The following is a 16,489-nucleotide window of genomic DNA, read 5'->3' as shown; positions in this document are numbered from 1 at the left end:
ACATCAATGTCTCAGTAATGCAGACTCAGGCTCCAGGCCTAGAAGTGACCACATGAATGGCTCAGTAGTGCAGCTTCAGCCTCTGGGCCTAGAAGTAACCACATAAATGGCTCAGTAGTGCAGCCTCTGGACCTAGAAGTGACCACATGAATGCCTCCGTAGTTAACGCTCTGGGCCTAGAAGTGACCACATGAATGTCTCAGTAGTTCAGGCGCCGGGACTGGAAGGGACCACGTGAATGTCTCAGTTGTTCAGGCTCCGGGCCTGGAAGGGACCACGTGAATGTCTCATTAGTTCAGGCTCCGGGACTGGAAGGGACCACGTGAATGTCTGTTGTTCAGGCTCCGGGCCTGGAAGGGACCACGTGAATGTCTCAGTAGTTCAGGCTCCGGGCCTGGAAGGGACCACGTGAATGTCTCAGTAGTTCAGGCTCCGGGCCTGGAAGGGACCACGTGAATGTCTGAGTAGTTCAGGCTCCGGGCCTGGAAGTAACCACACGAATGCCTCAGTAGTTAAGGCTCCGCGCCTAGAAGTGACCACATGAATGCCTCAGTAGTGCAGCCTCAGGCTCTGGCCCTTGAAGTGACCACATCAATGTCTCAGGAGTTCAGGCTCCGGGACTGGAAGTGACCACATGAATGTCTCAGTAGTGCAGACTCAGGCTCCAGGCCTAGAAGTGACCTCATGAATGTCTCAGTAGTGCAGACTCAGGCTCCAGGCCTAGAAGTGACCACATGAATGGCTCAGTAGTGCAGCCTCTGGGCCTTGAAGTGACCACGAGTGCCTCGGTAGTTAACGCTCTGGGCCTAGAAGTGACCACATGAATGTCTCAGTAGTGCAGACTCAGGCTCCAGGCCTAGAAGTGACCACATGAATGTCTCAGTAGCTCACGCTCTGGGCCTAGAAATGACCACATGAATGTCTCAGTAGTTCAGGCTCCGGGACTGTAAGGGACCACATGAATGTCGCAGTAGTTCAGGCTCCAGGCCTGGAAGGGACCACATGAATGTCTCAGTAGTTCAGGCTCCAGCCCTGGAAGGGACCACATGAATGTCTCAGTAGTTCAGGCTCCGGGCGTGGAAGTGAATACATGAATGTTTCACTAGTTTAGGCTCCAGGCCTGGAAGTGACCTAATGAATGTCTCAGTAGTGCAGCCTCAGGCTCTGGGCCTGGAAGTGACCACATGAATGTCTCAGGAGTTCAGGCTGCCGCCCTGGAAGTAACCACACGAATGCCTCAGTAGTTAAGGCTCTGCGCCTAGAAGTGACCACACGAATGCCTCAGTAGTTAAGGCTCTGCGCCTAGAAGTGACCACACGAATGCCTCAGTAGTTAAGGCTCTGCGCCTAGAAGTGACCACATGAATGTCTCAGTATTTCGGGCTCCGGGCCTCGAAGTGACCACATGAATGTCTCAGTAGTGCAGACTCAGGCTCCCGGCCTAGAAGTGACCACATGAATGTCTCAGTAGTGCAGCCTCAGGCTCCAGGCCTAGAAGTGACCACATGAATGTCTCAGTAATGCAGACTCAGGCTTCAGGCCTAGAAGTGACCACATGAATGTCTCAGTAGTGCAGACTGAGGCTCCAGGCCTAGAAGTGACCACATGAATGTCTCAGTAGTGCAGACTCAGGCTCCCGGCCTAGAAGTGACCACATCCCAGCATAGTAGTAAGATTTCAGAAAGCTTCTACATTGTTAATGTGCAGTAAAGCTTTATCATGGGTTTCTTTACAGGAAGTGGATGACAACAGGAGGGAAGTCATCGGTGTAGACAAAGTACATCGACCGTCCCTGGTTTGTTCTGAAACTGGCAGAGATGAAGGTAGAAAACCGGGCGAAAACCACCTGGATGGCAGAAAATAAGCACCATAGAAGGGCATACTTACATGGCAGATCGTCCCGCGTGTGCGTTCTAACTTTCTGCCGTCAGGAAGCCCCCAACTTTTACACATCTGTCATTGGGGTTCCCACTCTCCAGCTGTAGCTGATGGGGGCGTCCGGCCCAAATTACCTTTTCCCTCCGGCATCGTCACTGAACACCCAGATCCGGAGAGTCTGCAGTCGGGGGGAGATGTGCGGACCCCCTGCCATCCGCTCGCTCCCTCAACCCCTACGTGACCGGATGCAGCTCATCACCTCCGGCAGGCGCGGTAGTAAATGGTGGCCATTATGTCTTTAGCATCAGGTTTTGGGTTGTTTTTTCCTCCTGTCCTCAACCCGTCTGTATGAAGAATTAGGGGCCGCCGTCACCGCAGCAAACCCCCTCTAGGGGACCTATTCACATGGGTGACAATGCATTGGTTCGACACATGCAAGCTGCTCCCATTGATGTCAATGGACAATTAATGTACCTGCGCTATACGCATGAAATGCGCCAATGTGAACGAACATATTGAAATCAGTTGTATTGTACAAGTAAGCCTGGCACGTCCTCTTCGCGCCAACTAACGAGTGTCTGACAACGCTTCTCGCCGTTGTACAGCTAGCATGGTAGACGTACAGGAGGTGCCGCAGCAGTCAGGTGGCTCCAGCAGTTCACACATTTAGCGCATGTACTAAGCCCTAGCACGCTCGCCTTATTAGCGCATGAACTGGGTTTTTCCTTGACTATTCCACCTCCACGCTATTGCGCAGGACCAACGCTCTTACTCTCTCGCACGCAGTAGAGAACACGAAACCATTAAGGGTTCCGTCCTGTTTTGTAGCATTTTCACAGTCATAAACCGGACCAAGCCCGCGCCCCTCTGTTTACGCCCGTACGGCGGCAGGCTGTTTTTGCGCGGTCTGGGCCTTTTCTGGACGTTTTCTTTCATCCACACATTTTGAACATTTTTTTCCCCGGATGTTTTCATCAAGCCTCGCAGCGTTGCCAGAAACGCCAAACCTAGCGCCTGCCAGCGCCCGAAGAGCCGCCACCGGGTGTAGTGGCAGCAAACATCACAGCAGAAAAATGCCACTACAAATGTGTTCTTCCAAAAACTGCCGTGTGCGCCCGTAAAGAAGCGCGTCCCAGGTCACCACCTGCGCCCAGAGATGGCATCCAATAGTCCGGAAAATTCAGTTCTGACACAAAAGTGAATGTATTTGGGCTCGGAGAAGATGGAGGGTCTCCAGTGAATCGGCATGAGATCTACGTCTGGAGCGGCCCTCACGGACGGACAGGATGATGGAGTGATTACGCCGAGGGGGTGCGCCATCCTCCTCCAGGTAGATGGCACCTGTGGACTTCAGTCGGGCACCTGGGCGCAGCATCTATTAATGATTAATGCAGAAGGAAGCATCCTGAGGACGGGACATCTCCGGAGGACGGGAGCTCGCCATGAAGGGGCCCAACTGTTCCTTGGATGGGGGGAGTTTTCCCCTATCGGCAGAGTTTTTCCAAGGTAGTATACATAGGCCTATAATCCAGCGGGCACCTGTCTATGCCAGTGACTAGATTAGTATACATAGGCCTATAATCCGGAGGGCACCTGTCTATGCCAGTGACTAGATTAGTATACATAGGCCTATAATCCAGCGGGCACCTGTCTATGCCAGTGACTAGATTAGTATACATAGGCCTATAATCCAGCGGGCACCTGTCTATGCCAGTGACTAGATTAGTATACATAGGCCTATAATCCAGCGGGCACCTGTCTATGCCAGTGACTAGATTAGTATACATAGGCCTATAATCCGGAGGGCACCTGTCTATGCCAGTGACTAGATTAATATACATAAACCTATAATCCAGCGGGCACCTGTCTATGCCAGTGACTAGATTAGTATACATAGGCCTATAATCCAGCGGGCACCTGTCTATGCCAATGACTGGATTAATATACATAGGCCTATAATCCGGAGGGCACCTGTCTATGCCAGTGACTAGATTAGTATACATAGGCCTATAATCCAGCGGGCACCTCTTTATGCCAGTGACTAGATTAGTATACATAGGCCTATAATCCGGAGGGCACCTGTCTATGCCAGTGACTAGATTAGTATACATAGGCCTATAATCCGGAGGGCACCTGTCTATGCCAGTGACTAGATTAGTATACATAGGCCTATAATCCGGAGGGCACCTGTCTATGCCAGTGACTAGATTAGTATACATAGGCCTATAATCCAGCGGGCACCTGTCTATGCCAGTGACTAGATTAATAATAATAAACTTTATTTGTATAGCGCCAACATATCCCGCAGCGCTTACATAGACAGGGGATACAGAAAGACAAAAGTACAAAAATTACAGAACCACGGTTACAAAGTAATCAGCTGATGGAGACAATAGGGGTGCGGGTCCGGCTCCAACAAGCTTACATACTACAAGTAATGGGGGGATACAGAAGGTAAAGGGCTGGAGATGTGCATGGTATGGCGGGCTGGAGATGGGCACGGTATGGCGGGGTGGAGATGGGCACGGTATGGCGGGGCGGAGATGGGCACGGTATGGCGGAGCGGAGATGTGGCTGGTATGGTGGGGTGGAGAGTGAGCGATGCTCTACACATAGACAATGGTCAGACGTTCAGTCGTGTGATTGCAGAATCGGTATGACTGCAGGAGCGGTTTATGATGGCTAGCAGGGATTGCAGTCAGTAGGTCAGGGAGCATGTTATCAGGGGGGTACAGAGGGGGTTGGTTTAGGGTATGCGGTATGCCTCCCTGAAGTTCTGCGAGTCCTGGATTGCCCGGGTAGCCTTTGGTAGTGCATTCCAGAGGACAGGTGCTGCTCTGGAGAAGTCTTGGAGGCGGGAATGAGAAGTTCGAATGAAAGGGGCGCTCAGTCTGGTTTCGTTAGCAGAGCGGAGAGCCCGGGCTGGGTGATGGATTGAGATGAGGGAGGCAATATAGGGGGGCGCTGCACTGTGGATGAGGGGTACAATATAGGGGGGCGCTGCGCTGTGGATGAGGGATACAATATAAGGGGGCGCTGCGCTGTGGATGAGGGATACAATATAGGGGGGCGCTGCACTGTGGATGAGGGATACAATATAGGGGGGCGCTGCACTGTGGATGAGGGATACAATGTAGGGGGGCGCTGCACTGTGGATGAGGGATACAATATAGGGGGGCGCTGCGGATGAGGGATACAATATAGGGGGGCGCTGCACTGTGGATGGGGGATACAATGTAGGGCGGTGCTGTGGATGAGGGATACAATGTAGGGCGGCGCGGTGCTGTGGATGAGGGATACAATATAGGGCGGTGCTGCGCTGTGGATGAGGGATACAATGTAGGGTGGCGTGGTGCTGTGGATGAGGGATACAATGTAGGGGGGCACAGTGCTGTGGATGAGGGATACAATGTAGGGCAGTGCGGTGCTGTGGATGAGGGATACAATATAGGGGGGCGCTGCGCTGTGGATGAGGGATACAATGTAGGGGGGCGCTGCGCTGTGGATGAGGGATACAATATAGGGGGGCGCTGCGCTGTGGAGGACTTTGTGGATGAAGTTAGTGAGTGTGAATTGAATTCTGTATTTACCGGGCAGCCAGTGCAGTGACCGGCACAGGGCAGAGGAGTCCGAGTAGCGGCTGGACAGGAAGATGAGCCTGGCTGCTGCATTCAGGATGGATTGGAGAGGGTAGAGTCTGGTGCGGGGGGCCGATCAGCAGCGAGTTGTAATAATCGAGCCGGGAGTGGATGAGGGCAACAGTAAGTGTTTTTAGCGTGTCCACAGTGAGAAAAGAGCAGATTCTTGCGATGTTCTTGAGGTGCAGCTGACATGTTCGGGCCAGAGATTGGATGTAGGGGGCAAAAGAGAGATCGGAGTCGGATATGACCCCAAGGCAGCGGGCGTGCTGGGAGTTATGGTGCCGCACACTGAGATGGAGATGTCAGGAGGAGGGCGGTTAGTGGAGGGCGGAAATACCAGTAGGTCAGTTTTAGAGAGGTTTAGTTTTAGGTAGAGAGAGGACATGGTGTTAGAGACAGCGGACAGACAGTCGGTGATGTTCTGGAGGAAAGGTGCAGAGATGTCACGGGCAGAGGTGTATAGCTGGGTGTCATCAGCATAGAGGGGGTATTGGAGGCCAAATCTCCTGATGGTTTGTCCAATAGGGGCTGTGTAGATAGAGAAGAGAAGGGGGCCAAGGACAGAGCCCTGGGGGACCCCAACAGCAAGGGGAAGAGGAGGGGAGGTAGAGCCAGCAAAGGAGAGGCTGAAAGAGCGGTCAGATAGGTAGGAGGAGAACCAGGAGAGGGCAGTGTACTTTAGGCCAATGGAGCAAAGCATAGTGAGGAGAAGTTTGTGGTCAACAGTGTCAAACGCTGCAGAAAGGTCGAGGAGGATCAGTAGGGAGTAGTCGCCCCTCGATTTGGCTGTCAGTAGGTCATTGGATACCCTAGTAAGGGCAGTTTCTGTCGAGTGTTGAGGTCGGAAGCCAGACTGTAGGGGGTCTAGGAGAGAGTGCTCTGATAGGTAGCTTACAAGGCGGGAGTAAACCAGGCGTTCCAGTAGTTTGGAGATGAAGGGGAGATTAGAGATGGGTCGGTAGTTGGCAGCATCAGTCGCGTCCAGAGTCGGTTTCTTTAGCAGTGGGGATATGATGAAGTGCTTGAAAGAAGAGGGAAAGATGCCAGAGGTCAGAGAGAGGTTGAATATAGTAGTGAGATGGGGGATGACCACTGGGGAGAAGGAACAGAGGAGGTGTGAGGGGAGAGGGTCGCTGGCGTAGGTAGTGGGGCGAGCAGAGAAGAGCAATTTGGAGACTTCTTCCTCTGTCGCTGGTCTGAGTACAGACAGTGAGCAGGAGCTAGATGCAGTGCTGACAGGACTAGGGTCAGGGCTAGTCTGGGATTGGGAAGTTATTTCCTGACGGATGTCGTCTATTTTCTTTTTGAAGTAAGCAGCCAGCTCTTCGGCACTGAGATCCGTCACTGGGGCTGTGGTTTAGGGCTGAGAAGGGAGTGAAAGGTATCAAAGAGCCGTTTAGGGTTGTGCGATAATGAGGAGACTAGAGAGGTGAAGTAGACTTGTTTGGCGCGGTGGAGGGCAAGGTTGTAGGTTCTGCCTTGTAGCATGAATTTGTAGTGGAGGAAGTCTGCGGCCGTTTGCGATTTCCTCCACAGCCGTTCAGCACATCTAGAGCACCGCCGGATGAAGCACATTAGAGGCGTGAGCCAGGGTTGGCGCGTTGTACATTGGATGGCTCGTGTCCTGGGGGGCGCCGCTTCATCCAGGGCATGTTTGAGAGCGGTGTTGTAGTGAGCGGCAGCCAGGTTGGGGCAGGAGAGGAGAGAGATGGGGGACAGAGAGGACTGTAGGGATTCAGCAAAGTGCTTGGTGTGAATGGCCTTAAGGTTCCTGTAGGTACTGTAGGTAGGTGGGTCTGGAGAGATGTTAGGAAGCGTGACAGAGAAAGAGAGGAGGTTATGATCTGAGAGCGGGAGAGGGGAGTTAGTGAAGTTGGAAGCAGAGCAGAGCCGGAGGAAGACCAGATCCAGAGTATTGCCATCCCTGTGAGTGGGAGAGGCTGAGAGTTGAGAGAGACCAAGGGAGGAGGTGAGCGAAAGAAGCTGAGAGGCAGATGGGGAGTTGGGGTAATTAGTGGGGATGTTAAAGTCACCTAAGATGAGGGTTGGGATTTCACAGGAGAGGGAGTGGGGGAGCCAGGCGGCAAAGTGGTCCAAAAACAGGCGAGGAGCACCTGGGGGGCGGTAGATAACTGCTACTCGCATGGACAGCGGGCGGAAAAGCCGTAGCATATGTACCTCAAATGATGGGAAAGTGAGTGAGGGTACAGGGGGGATGACCTGGTAGGTACAATTTGGGGAGAGCAGAGCACCTACTCCTCCGCCACGCCTGTCATCTGGTCTCGGGGTATGGGAGAACTGCAGGCCATTGTAAGACAGTGCAGCAGGGGAGGCCGTGTCAGACTGCTGTATCCACGTTTCTGTGAGAGCGAGCGGGTTTAGAGATTTACAAGTGAAGAAGTGGTGGATGGTGGGGAGTTGATTACATGCTGACTGGCAGTTCCAGAGCGCACATTGGAAGGAGTCAGGGGAGGCTATGCATGGGCTAGCAGTTGGGCTTGGGGATTTTCTTAGTGAGTCAGGTAGGGGGTGATAGCTGGGAGCAGTGGAGGGAGGGCCAGGATTGGGAGAGATATAATATACATAGGCCTATAATCCAGCGGGCACCTGTCTATGCCAGTGACTAGATTAGTATACATAGGCCTATAATCCAGCGGGCACCTGTCTATGCCAGTGACTAGATTAATATATATAGGCCTATAATCCGGAGGGCACCTGTCTATGCCAGTAACTAGATTAATATACATAGGCCTATAATCCGGAGGGCACCTGTCTATGCCAGTGACTAGATTAATATACATAGGCCTATAATCCAGCGGGCACCTGTCTATGCCAGTGACTAGATTAATATACATAGGCCTATAATCCAGCGGGCACCTGTCTATGCCAGTGACTAGATTAATATATATAGGCCTATAATCCAGCGGGCACCTGTCTATGCCAGTGACTAGATTAATATACATAGGCCTATAATCCAGCGGGCACCTGTCTATGCCAGTGACTAGATTAATATATATAGGCCTATAATCCGGAGGGCACCTGTCTATGCCAGTGACTAGATTAGTATACATAGGCCTATAATCCGGAGGGCACCTGTCTATGCCAGTGACTAGATTAGTATACATAGGCCTATAATCCGGAGGGCACCTGTCTATGCCAGTGACTAGATTAGTATACATAGGCCTATAATCCGGAGGGCACCTGTCTATGCCAGTGACTAGATTAGTATACATAGGCCTATAATCCGGAGGGCACCTGTCTATGCCAGTGACTAGATTAGTATACATAGGCCTATAATCCGGAGGGCACCTGTCTATGCCAGTGACTAGATTAGTATACATAGGCCTATAATCCAGCGGGCACCTGTCTATGCCAGTGACTAGATTAGTATACATAGGCCTATAATCCGGAGGGCACCTGTCTATGCCAGTGACTAGTTTAGTATACATGGGCCTATAATCCAGCGGGCACCTGTCTATGCCAGTGACTAGATTAATATACATAGGCCTATAATCCGGAGGGCACCTGTCTATGCCAGTGACTAGATTAATATACATAGGCCTATAATCCAGCGGGCACCTGTCTATGCCACTGACTAGATTAGTATACATAGGCCTATAATCCGGAGGGCACCTGTCTGTGCCAGTGACTAGATTAATATACATAGGCCTATAATCCAGCGGGCACCTGTCTATGCCAGTGACTAGATTAGTATACATAGGCCTATAATCCGGAGGGCACCTGTCTATGCCAGTGACTAGATTAGTATACATGGGCCTATAATCCGGAGGGCACCTGTCTATGCCAGTGACTAGATTAGTATACATAGGCCTATAATCCAGCGGGCACCTGTCTATGCCAGTGACTAGATTAATATACATAGGCCTATAATCCAGCGGGCACCTGTCTATACCAGTGACTAGATTAATATACATAGGCCTATAATCCAGCGGGCACCTGTCTATGCCAGTGACTAGATTAGTATACATGGGCCTATAATCCGGAGGGCACCTGTCTATGCCAGTGACTAGATTAATATACATAGGCCTATAATCCGGAGGGCACCTGTCTATGCCAGTGACTAGATTAATATACATAGGCCTATAATCCGGAGGGCACCTGTCTATGCCAGGGACTAGATTAGTATACATAGGCCTATAATCCAGCGGGCACCTGTCTATGCCAGTGACAAGATTAGTATACATAGGCCTATAATCCGGAGGGCACCTGTCTATGCCAGTGACTAGATTAATATACATAGGCCTATAATCCAGCGGGCACCTGTCTATGCCAGTGACTAGATTAATATACATAGGCCTATAATCCGGAGGGCACCTGTCTATGCCAGTGACTAGATTAATATACATAGGCCTAGATTCCAGCGGGCACCTGTCTATTCCAGTGACTAGATTAATATACATAGGCCTATAATCCGGAGGGCACCTGTCTATGCCAGTGACTAGATTAGTATACATAGGCCTATAATCCGGAGGGCACCTGTCTATGCCAGTGACTAGATTAGTATACATAGCCCTATAATCCGGAGGGCACCTGTCTATGCCAGTGACTAGATTAGTATACATAGGCCTATAATCCGGAGGGCACCTGTCTATGCCAGTGACTAGATTAATATACATAGGCCTATAATCCGGAGGGCACCTGTCTATGCCAGTGACTAGATTAATATACATAGGCCTATAATCCGGAGGGCACCTGTCTATGCCAGTGACTAGATTAGTATACATAGGCCTATAATCCGGAGGGCACCTGTCTATGCCAGTGACTAGATTAGTATACATAGCCCTATAATCCGGAGGGCACCTGTCTATGCCAGTGACTAGATTAGTATACATAGGCCTATAATCCGGAGGGCACCTGTCTATGCCAGTGACTAGATTAGTATACAGTAAACCATCCGCAGCCCTCAGTGCGCCCCCTGCGGTGTCCCACCTGTACCATTTGCCCCCCCAGTGATCCGGAAGGACCTGTGGATATTCCTGGTTCCTGTCCTGGTCGGCTGCATCCAGCTGGCACTGTTCCTGGAGGAGATGGGCTTCTTCCTGCGGAATCTTCGGAGCGCACGGCGCACGTGTCTCTACCTGTGGATCCTGGGCGTCTATCCGGTGAGGAGGGCAGAGTTAACCGTATGAGAGAACATGCAGATTACTTCGGATGGAACATCCCTTTAAATGATCCCACGGGCAGCCTGTTTGTGGGTGAACTAACGTTTCCCTCTTCCTGGAGCAGGTTTTCTGCGTCTCCTCCATTATCGGACTGTACATCCCGCGGTCCTCCGCCATCTGCAGCTTTGTGGCTTCCATGTAAGTTGAGATCTAAGTACTAAGACAGAAAGCCCCGCTGGACTAGCCAACCCCCACCCAGTGGGGTGCCACCCGGCTGACAGGCGGCGGTGATGCTGGGACCGCACAGACACAAGACGCAGCCTGCCACGCGTGTCGCCCCCTTCACCAGCTCTTCTTTCTCGGTAGATATCACTCCATCACCCTCTGGAAGTTCTTGGATCTGATAACGGATTTCTTTGGTGGGAAGGCAAGGATGTTGGAAGAACTGGGGGGTCAGACTGTCGCCCCCAACCCTCCGCCCTGCTGCTGTTGCTGCTGTTTCCCCAACGTCGTTGTGAACAGGTAGGTACCTCATCCGGACGCTCTTTGTGGGGCGAGGAGGGTTACAGCGTCTGCAGGGTGACGCTCAGCAGGTCTTGTTTTCTCAAACCCCTTCTTAACCCGTTAACTGCTGTAAACGCTACATCCAGGAGACATTGACGCCCTACTTGTCTGTCTCAGGAGTAACCTGCGGTGGATGAATATTGCCGTGTACCAGCTGTCGGTGGTGCGGACCCTTCTGTTCTTCATGGGCCTCATTCTATGGACTGATGAGAAGTATGACTATGGGGATGTGAGTATACATTATCACAGCACCTATAGCGGCTACACGACACTAGTGTTGGTGGAACCGCGTCGTCAGCAGCCCCGGTACGGCTATCCCTGCGCAGTAGATAAAGGGTTTTACATAAAATCTGGAACTAAATAGACTTTCTACTTACTAGTCCTCTGTAAAGGCAGCGACGATCTGTCGGTGTGGCTGTCCTCGGGACATCTTCAGGTCTGTTTGTTGATTTACAGGTGGGCTACACCAATCCCAACTCCTACATCAACGTAATCATCGGCCTCTCCACCTTCCTGTCGTTCTACGGCTACCTACTGTTCTACAAAGCCACCAAGAAAGCCCTGGAGGGTTACAGCCCCCGAGCCAAGTTCATCTGCATCACGCTGGTGCTGGTTCTGTGTGGTCTGCAGAACGGGATCCTGGAGACCATGGCCGCCCTTGGAGCCATCCCGTGTGTCCCTCCTTTCACGGTGGAGACACGCTCTCAGAGTAAGTCACAAGTCTAGGCAGAAGGGCAATATGACGCTATTGGGGGTGTAGGACGTTAGTGTTGCAGAGGCTTACAGTGGCGGGATGGTTATATGGCGGTGTGTCCTGATTGGCATGACTGCGGCAACAAGGCTTTAAGAATCATCACTTAAAAGGGTGTTCTACCTCTAGCAGTCTAGTGAACGGTAAGCCAATAATAGTGCCAATCATACGTGTAGGGGAGAAACAACCTCCCGACTGCATAAACATAACCAGAGGCTTCTTCTCCCCCACAGCCATCTACAATTACTCCATTACCTTGGAGATGTTCTTCATCAGTTTATTTGCCCGCTATTGTTTCCGGAGGGTGGAGCCATGTACAGGAAACGACCCTTGGACACGGGGGAAGATGCAAAACAAGTCCTCTCAGACCACCCTGCAGGACACGTGCAACCTCTCCGAGGACGACAGATCGGGCGCCAACACCGCATACACGAGTGAGGGAAACGAGACCCTCTGCCACATCGAGCACGCGCCACTTGACAAGTACGACTTCCTGCAGGAGACTCTGTGCAAACCTCCGACCCGGGGCATCGGTCTAGAAATGAGAAGCACGACTCCTACAGAAGTAACAGCGGTGGCCGCCGGTGGACTACAAGTACAAGCACAGATCAATTATATGGCCATCAACGATGCCACCATAGTCTGAGAGCCAGACGGGAGTACTAAGACGTCAACCCAAGAGGCCAGTTGGTTACTGGTCGCGGCTTTACAGGCATTTCACAGATATTGTTATACATGTAACTCTTAAGGGGGTTGTCCAAGTTAGTGCGCCCCATCATGCCACACCCTCCCGCCTCTCCATGTCTTTACGAGACATCACACACGGACGTCTGGTTGTAAAGCCTGTGAGGTCCTGGACAGGCTGCCTGCAGCGAGGGGAGACAGGAGGTGCAGCACTGAGGTGCGGGGACCCAGAAAACGCTTTAAAGGAAACAACTCGGACAACCCCTTTAATCATCGCACTTCAGGGATACCAACCTCTGCAGACGCCGTGCTGACAGCAGCATATTGCTCACGGTCTTAGGCTGCTTTCACATCTGCACTCGGGCAACAAAAGGAAATCCCTGCAGCTGAAGGCCAGAACCCAACGGCGCCGGGCGGACCCACCGACTAGAGGCTTGCCACCCTGCTGCTCGGCATCTGGGCAGAAGACAAAGCTCTGTATGCAGCCGTTTCTGTTGTGGCATCTGCAGTCTGGGGTCCCCACGCAGATGTGAAACCTCCTCCATCTCCCCATTGTTGTCGGCATTAAACACTGCAAGTTATTGTGTCCGCAGATAAAACCGCCTTTATTACTGCAATAAAACGGATAAAAACAGGAAATCTTTAAGAGGAAACAGACAGTTTCTGGATGGCAGCTGCCTGGCGTGAGACCTCATCGCCATCGGATGGCGCGGCCGGAGTCCTCCTGGGTGACGGCGGCCTCTCCTTGGCGAGGAGATTGTTCTTCTTTAAGAAGCAGGCCTCCTGATAAGGTGGGCGGATCGGAGGCTGATTTGGGGGCACGTAGCGGTATTCTTTTCCGGTATCCAACTGCCAGGAAAGACAAGAAGAATTTGGTCCCGATTTACGTATAGGGAGACGCCACAAGGTGGAGCTCTTACCTGCAGAGGGTACGTCTTGTCCGAGTCATAGGCACTCAGGTCTCCGCAGGCCAGGAATGGAACGATCACACGGTTAGGACCCTCAAGCTGGTTAAAATCCACATCTAATGAGAGAAACCAAAAAGAGCCGACTATTATGTACCGTGTTTACCCGAAAATAAGACCGTGTCTTATATTAATTTTTGTTCAAAAAGGTTTAACTTTTTTACATGTATAGCTGCCTGGACACTATTTAAATTGACGTTTTTAATTAACTGTTAGCAGGGCTTAATTTTGGAGTAGGGCTTATATTTTAAGCATCCTCAAAAAGCCTGAAAAATCATTTTGCATCCCCAAAAATTCTGGAAAATCATGCTATGTCTTATTTTCAGGGAAACAGGGTATTATCCTAAATCTCTGGGTCATGTAAGACATCTCCACTGATCCCCCCCCCCCCCCGCCATGCATCTCAACCAATTCTACCCCCCCCCCCACCATGCATCTCCACCGATCCTCACCCCCCCGCCATGCATCTCCACCGATTCTACACCCCCCCGCCCTGCATCTCCACCGATCCTCACCCCCCCCGCTGCCATGCATCTCCACCGATCCTCACCCCCCCCGCTGCCATGCATCTCCACCGATCCTCACCCCCCCCCGCTGCCATGCATCTCCACCGATCCTCACCCCCCCCCGCTGCCATGCATCTCCACCGATCCTCACCCCCCCCGCTGCCATGCATCTCCACCGATCCTCACCCCCCCCGCTGCCATGCATCTCCACCGATCCTCACCCCCCCCCCGCTGCCATGCATCTCCACCGATCCTCACCCCCCCCGCTGCCATGCATCTCCACCGATCCTCACCCCCCCCACTGCCATGCATCTCCACCGATCCTCACCCCCCCCCGCTGCCATGCATCTCCACCGATCCTCACCCCCCCCGATCCTCACCCCCCCCCGCTGCCATGCATCTCCACCGATCCTCACCCCCCCCCCGCTGCCATGCATCTCCACCGATCCTCACCCCCCCCCCGCTGCCATGCATCTCCACCGATCCTCACCCCCCCCGCTGCCATGCATCTCCACCGATCCTCACCCCCCCCCCCCCGCCATGCATCTCCACCGATCCTCACCCCCCCCCCCGCTGCCATGCATCTCCACCGATCCTCACCCCCCCCGCTGCCATGCATCTCCACCGATCCTCACCCCCCCCGCTGCCATGCATCTCCACCGATCCTCACCCCCCCCGCTGCCATGCATCTCCACCGATCCTCACCCCCCCCGCTGCCATGCATCTCCACCGATCCTCACCCCCCCCCCCCCCCGCTGCCATGCATCTCCACCGATCCTCACCCCCCCTGCCATGCATCTCCACCGATCCTCACCCCCCCTGCCATTGCATCTCCACCGATCCTCACCCCCCCGCTGCCATGCATCTCCACCGATCCTCACCCCCCCGCTGCCATGCATCTCCACCGATCCTCACCCCCCCTGCCATGCATCTCCACCGATCCTCACCCCCCCCTGCCATTGCATCTCCACCGATCCTCACCCCGAGGATTATGGCGCGGCAGGGTCTCCAGCACTCACCGTAGCGGTGGTCCAGCAGGGGATTTGACATGTTGGGTGTATATCCTTCGGGTGGGTTATATCCCTGACACACAACAAATGCCTCTGTGTAGAAGAAGAGATTAGTGAAATAACTGAGTCAGTGATGGTGACAATATTGTCCGCTTCCAGAAGGGGGGGGGGGGGGGGCGGGACGGACCGCCAGCCCCTCCCCCAGGTTGATATATGAGATGCCTCTGCTGGCCCGCACTTCTATATCACTGGGAGCTCCCTCACAGATATACTATGGCGGACGCGAGCGCTGAGGTCCCGCGGTTTCTCTGTACATACATATAGTTTACCTATGCTGGAATTGCGGCTGCTTCGAGGTTTGGCGCACGTGACTTCTCGGAAAAAGATCCTAAGCTGCGAATACAAGAGCGTGACGTCCTTCCCACGGAAAATCTAGAAAGGGTTGTAGGTTAGTAAGGTGCGAGGCTTCGGGGCGCGGAGAGCAGCAGGCGGCACCCCAGTACCTACCTTAGCCACAAACGTGCCCCCCGCTCGCAGTACGTGGGTCGTGATGTTCAAGGCCTGTGAGAAACCAGACTGGGCGTCAATACAGATGGACCGGCAGATGAAGGCACCGACGTCCGCTCACCCACGGCGCTCAAGCTACTGGACACGTGCAACTAAACTTGCAACAAACTTTTGCCATGTTCTAAGCTTTCATTCAGTTGGGGTCCGGGTGCCGAGACCCCCGCGGATCACTGAAACGAAGGCCGCGTGCTGCACCCCGTCGACTTTCACATGGCTGGGAATGACTTTCAGGAAGTCTCTGCGTCCATCCGCCCATTTACTGGGACTGAAACTTCTGACATGTCAAACGCTTCCACCATCGGGTCCGCAGACCGAGGTGCCACAACGTTCGCCGCCGCACCTCAGGAAGCGCCATGGTTAATGGGGGACTCACCGCCAGGAGAAGCTGCGCCTGAATGTACTCATCGATGTCGTGCAGCCCGGTAACTACAAGCCAAGAAGGACAGAAGATGAAAAGCGAGCGGCACAAGGAGCTGGGAGGGGGCTGGGGGGTCATTACCATCTGGTGCCCCGTCACACACCACAAGATCCGCTGGCTGACCCTCAAAGTGGCAGACGATCTCGTGAGCCGTAGACACCTGCAAGGTAGAAAGCACAGGAGCTTATGCTTCCCCGACCTCCACGCCGGCCGCCGGCCTCCTTACCTTAGTGATGTCTCCCTGGATCTGGATGACGGCCGGCAGAGGAGCCATCGCCTGCAGATCCACCGCCACAATCTTCACCGCCGAAGCCTCGCTGCTGGAGCTGGAGGTACAGAGAGGAGACAGATGACCCGCTGTGCCCCACTGCCCCCCACGCATA

At 53.1% G+C, this 16,489-nt stretch overlaps 2 protein-coding genes across 2 annotated transcripts in view; one reads left to right on the top strand and one right to left on the bottom strand.

The window, feature by feature from the left end:
• Positions 1-3,319: 3,319 nt before the first annotated feature.
• On the top strand, positions 3,320-12,664 carry LOC136579919 (organic solute transporter subunit alpha-like). The gene is made up of 7 exons (XM_066580012.1): positions 3,320-3,383; positions 10,490-10,641; positions 10,766-10,839; positions 11,008-11,163; positions 11,323-11,434; positions 11,662-11,914; positions 12,190-12,664. Exons 1-7 carry the CDS (start codon positions 3,320-3,322, stop codon positions 12,600-12,602), a joined length of 1,224 nt encoding a protein of 407 aa, XP_066436109.1. The 3' UTR covers positions 12,603-12,664.
• Positions 12,665-13,218: 554 nt separating this feature from the next.
• The window catches only part of FTSJ1 (FtsJ RNA 2'-O-methyltransferase 1), an 11,591-nt gene continuing 8,320 nt past the window's right edge, over positions 13,219-16,489 (bottom strand). The window contains exons 3-10 of the mRNA XM_066579927.1: positions 16,333-16,432; positions 16,188-16,266; positions 16,062-16,114; positions 15,629-15,682; positions 15,451-15,553; positions 15,131-15,214; positions 13,561-13,664; positions 13,219-13,489 (exon numbers count right to left, since the gene is read on the bottom strand). Of these exons, the coding sequence (XP_066436024.1) occupies positions 13,283-13,489; positions 13,561-13,664; positions 15,131-15,214; positions 15,451-15,553; positions 15,629-15,682; positions 16,062-16,114; positions 16,188-16,266; positions 16,333-16,432 (784 nt within the window). The 3' untranslated portion in view covers positions 13,219-13,282. The remainder of the gene's footprint in view (positions 13,490-13,560; positions 13,665-15,130; positions 15,215-15,450; positions 15,554-15,628; positions 15,683-16,061; positions 16,115-16,187; positions 16,267-16,332; positions 16,433-16,489) is intronic.

This window comes from Eleutherodactylus coqui, chromosome 10 (assembly GCF_035609145.1).
Source record: "Eleutherodactylus coqui strain aEleCoq1 chromosome 10, aEleCoq1.hap1, whole genome shotgun sequence".
Classification (NCBI taxonomy): Eukaryota; Metazoa; Chordata; class Amphibia; order Anura; family Eleutherodactylidae; genus Eleutherodactylus; species Eleutherodactylus coqui.
Note: the sequence above shows the minus strand (reverse complement) of the source record. Positions and strands in the feature narration are given on the sequence as shown.

What these genes read in the sequence shown, in the direction of transcription:
- LOC136579919 (XM_066580012.1), top strand. Translation starts at nt 3,320, where the DNA reads ATGAAGGGGCCCAACTGTTCCTTGGATGGGGGGAGTTTTCCCCTATCG. An exon ending in CCCAACGTCGTTGTGAACAG is followed by an intron (nt 11,164 to 11,322) that starts GTAGGTACCTCA and finishes TGTCTGTCTCAG; the next exon opens with GAGTAACCTGCGGTGGATGA. An exon ending in AGAAGTATGACTATGGGGAT is followed by an intron (nt 11,435 to 11,661) that starts GTGAGTATACAT and finishes GTTGATTTACAG; the next exon opens with GTGGGCTACACCAATCCCAA.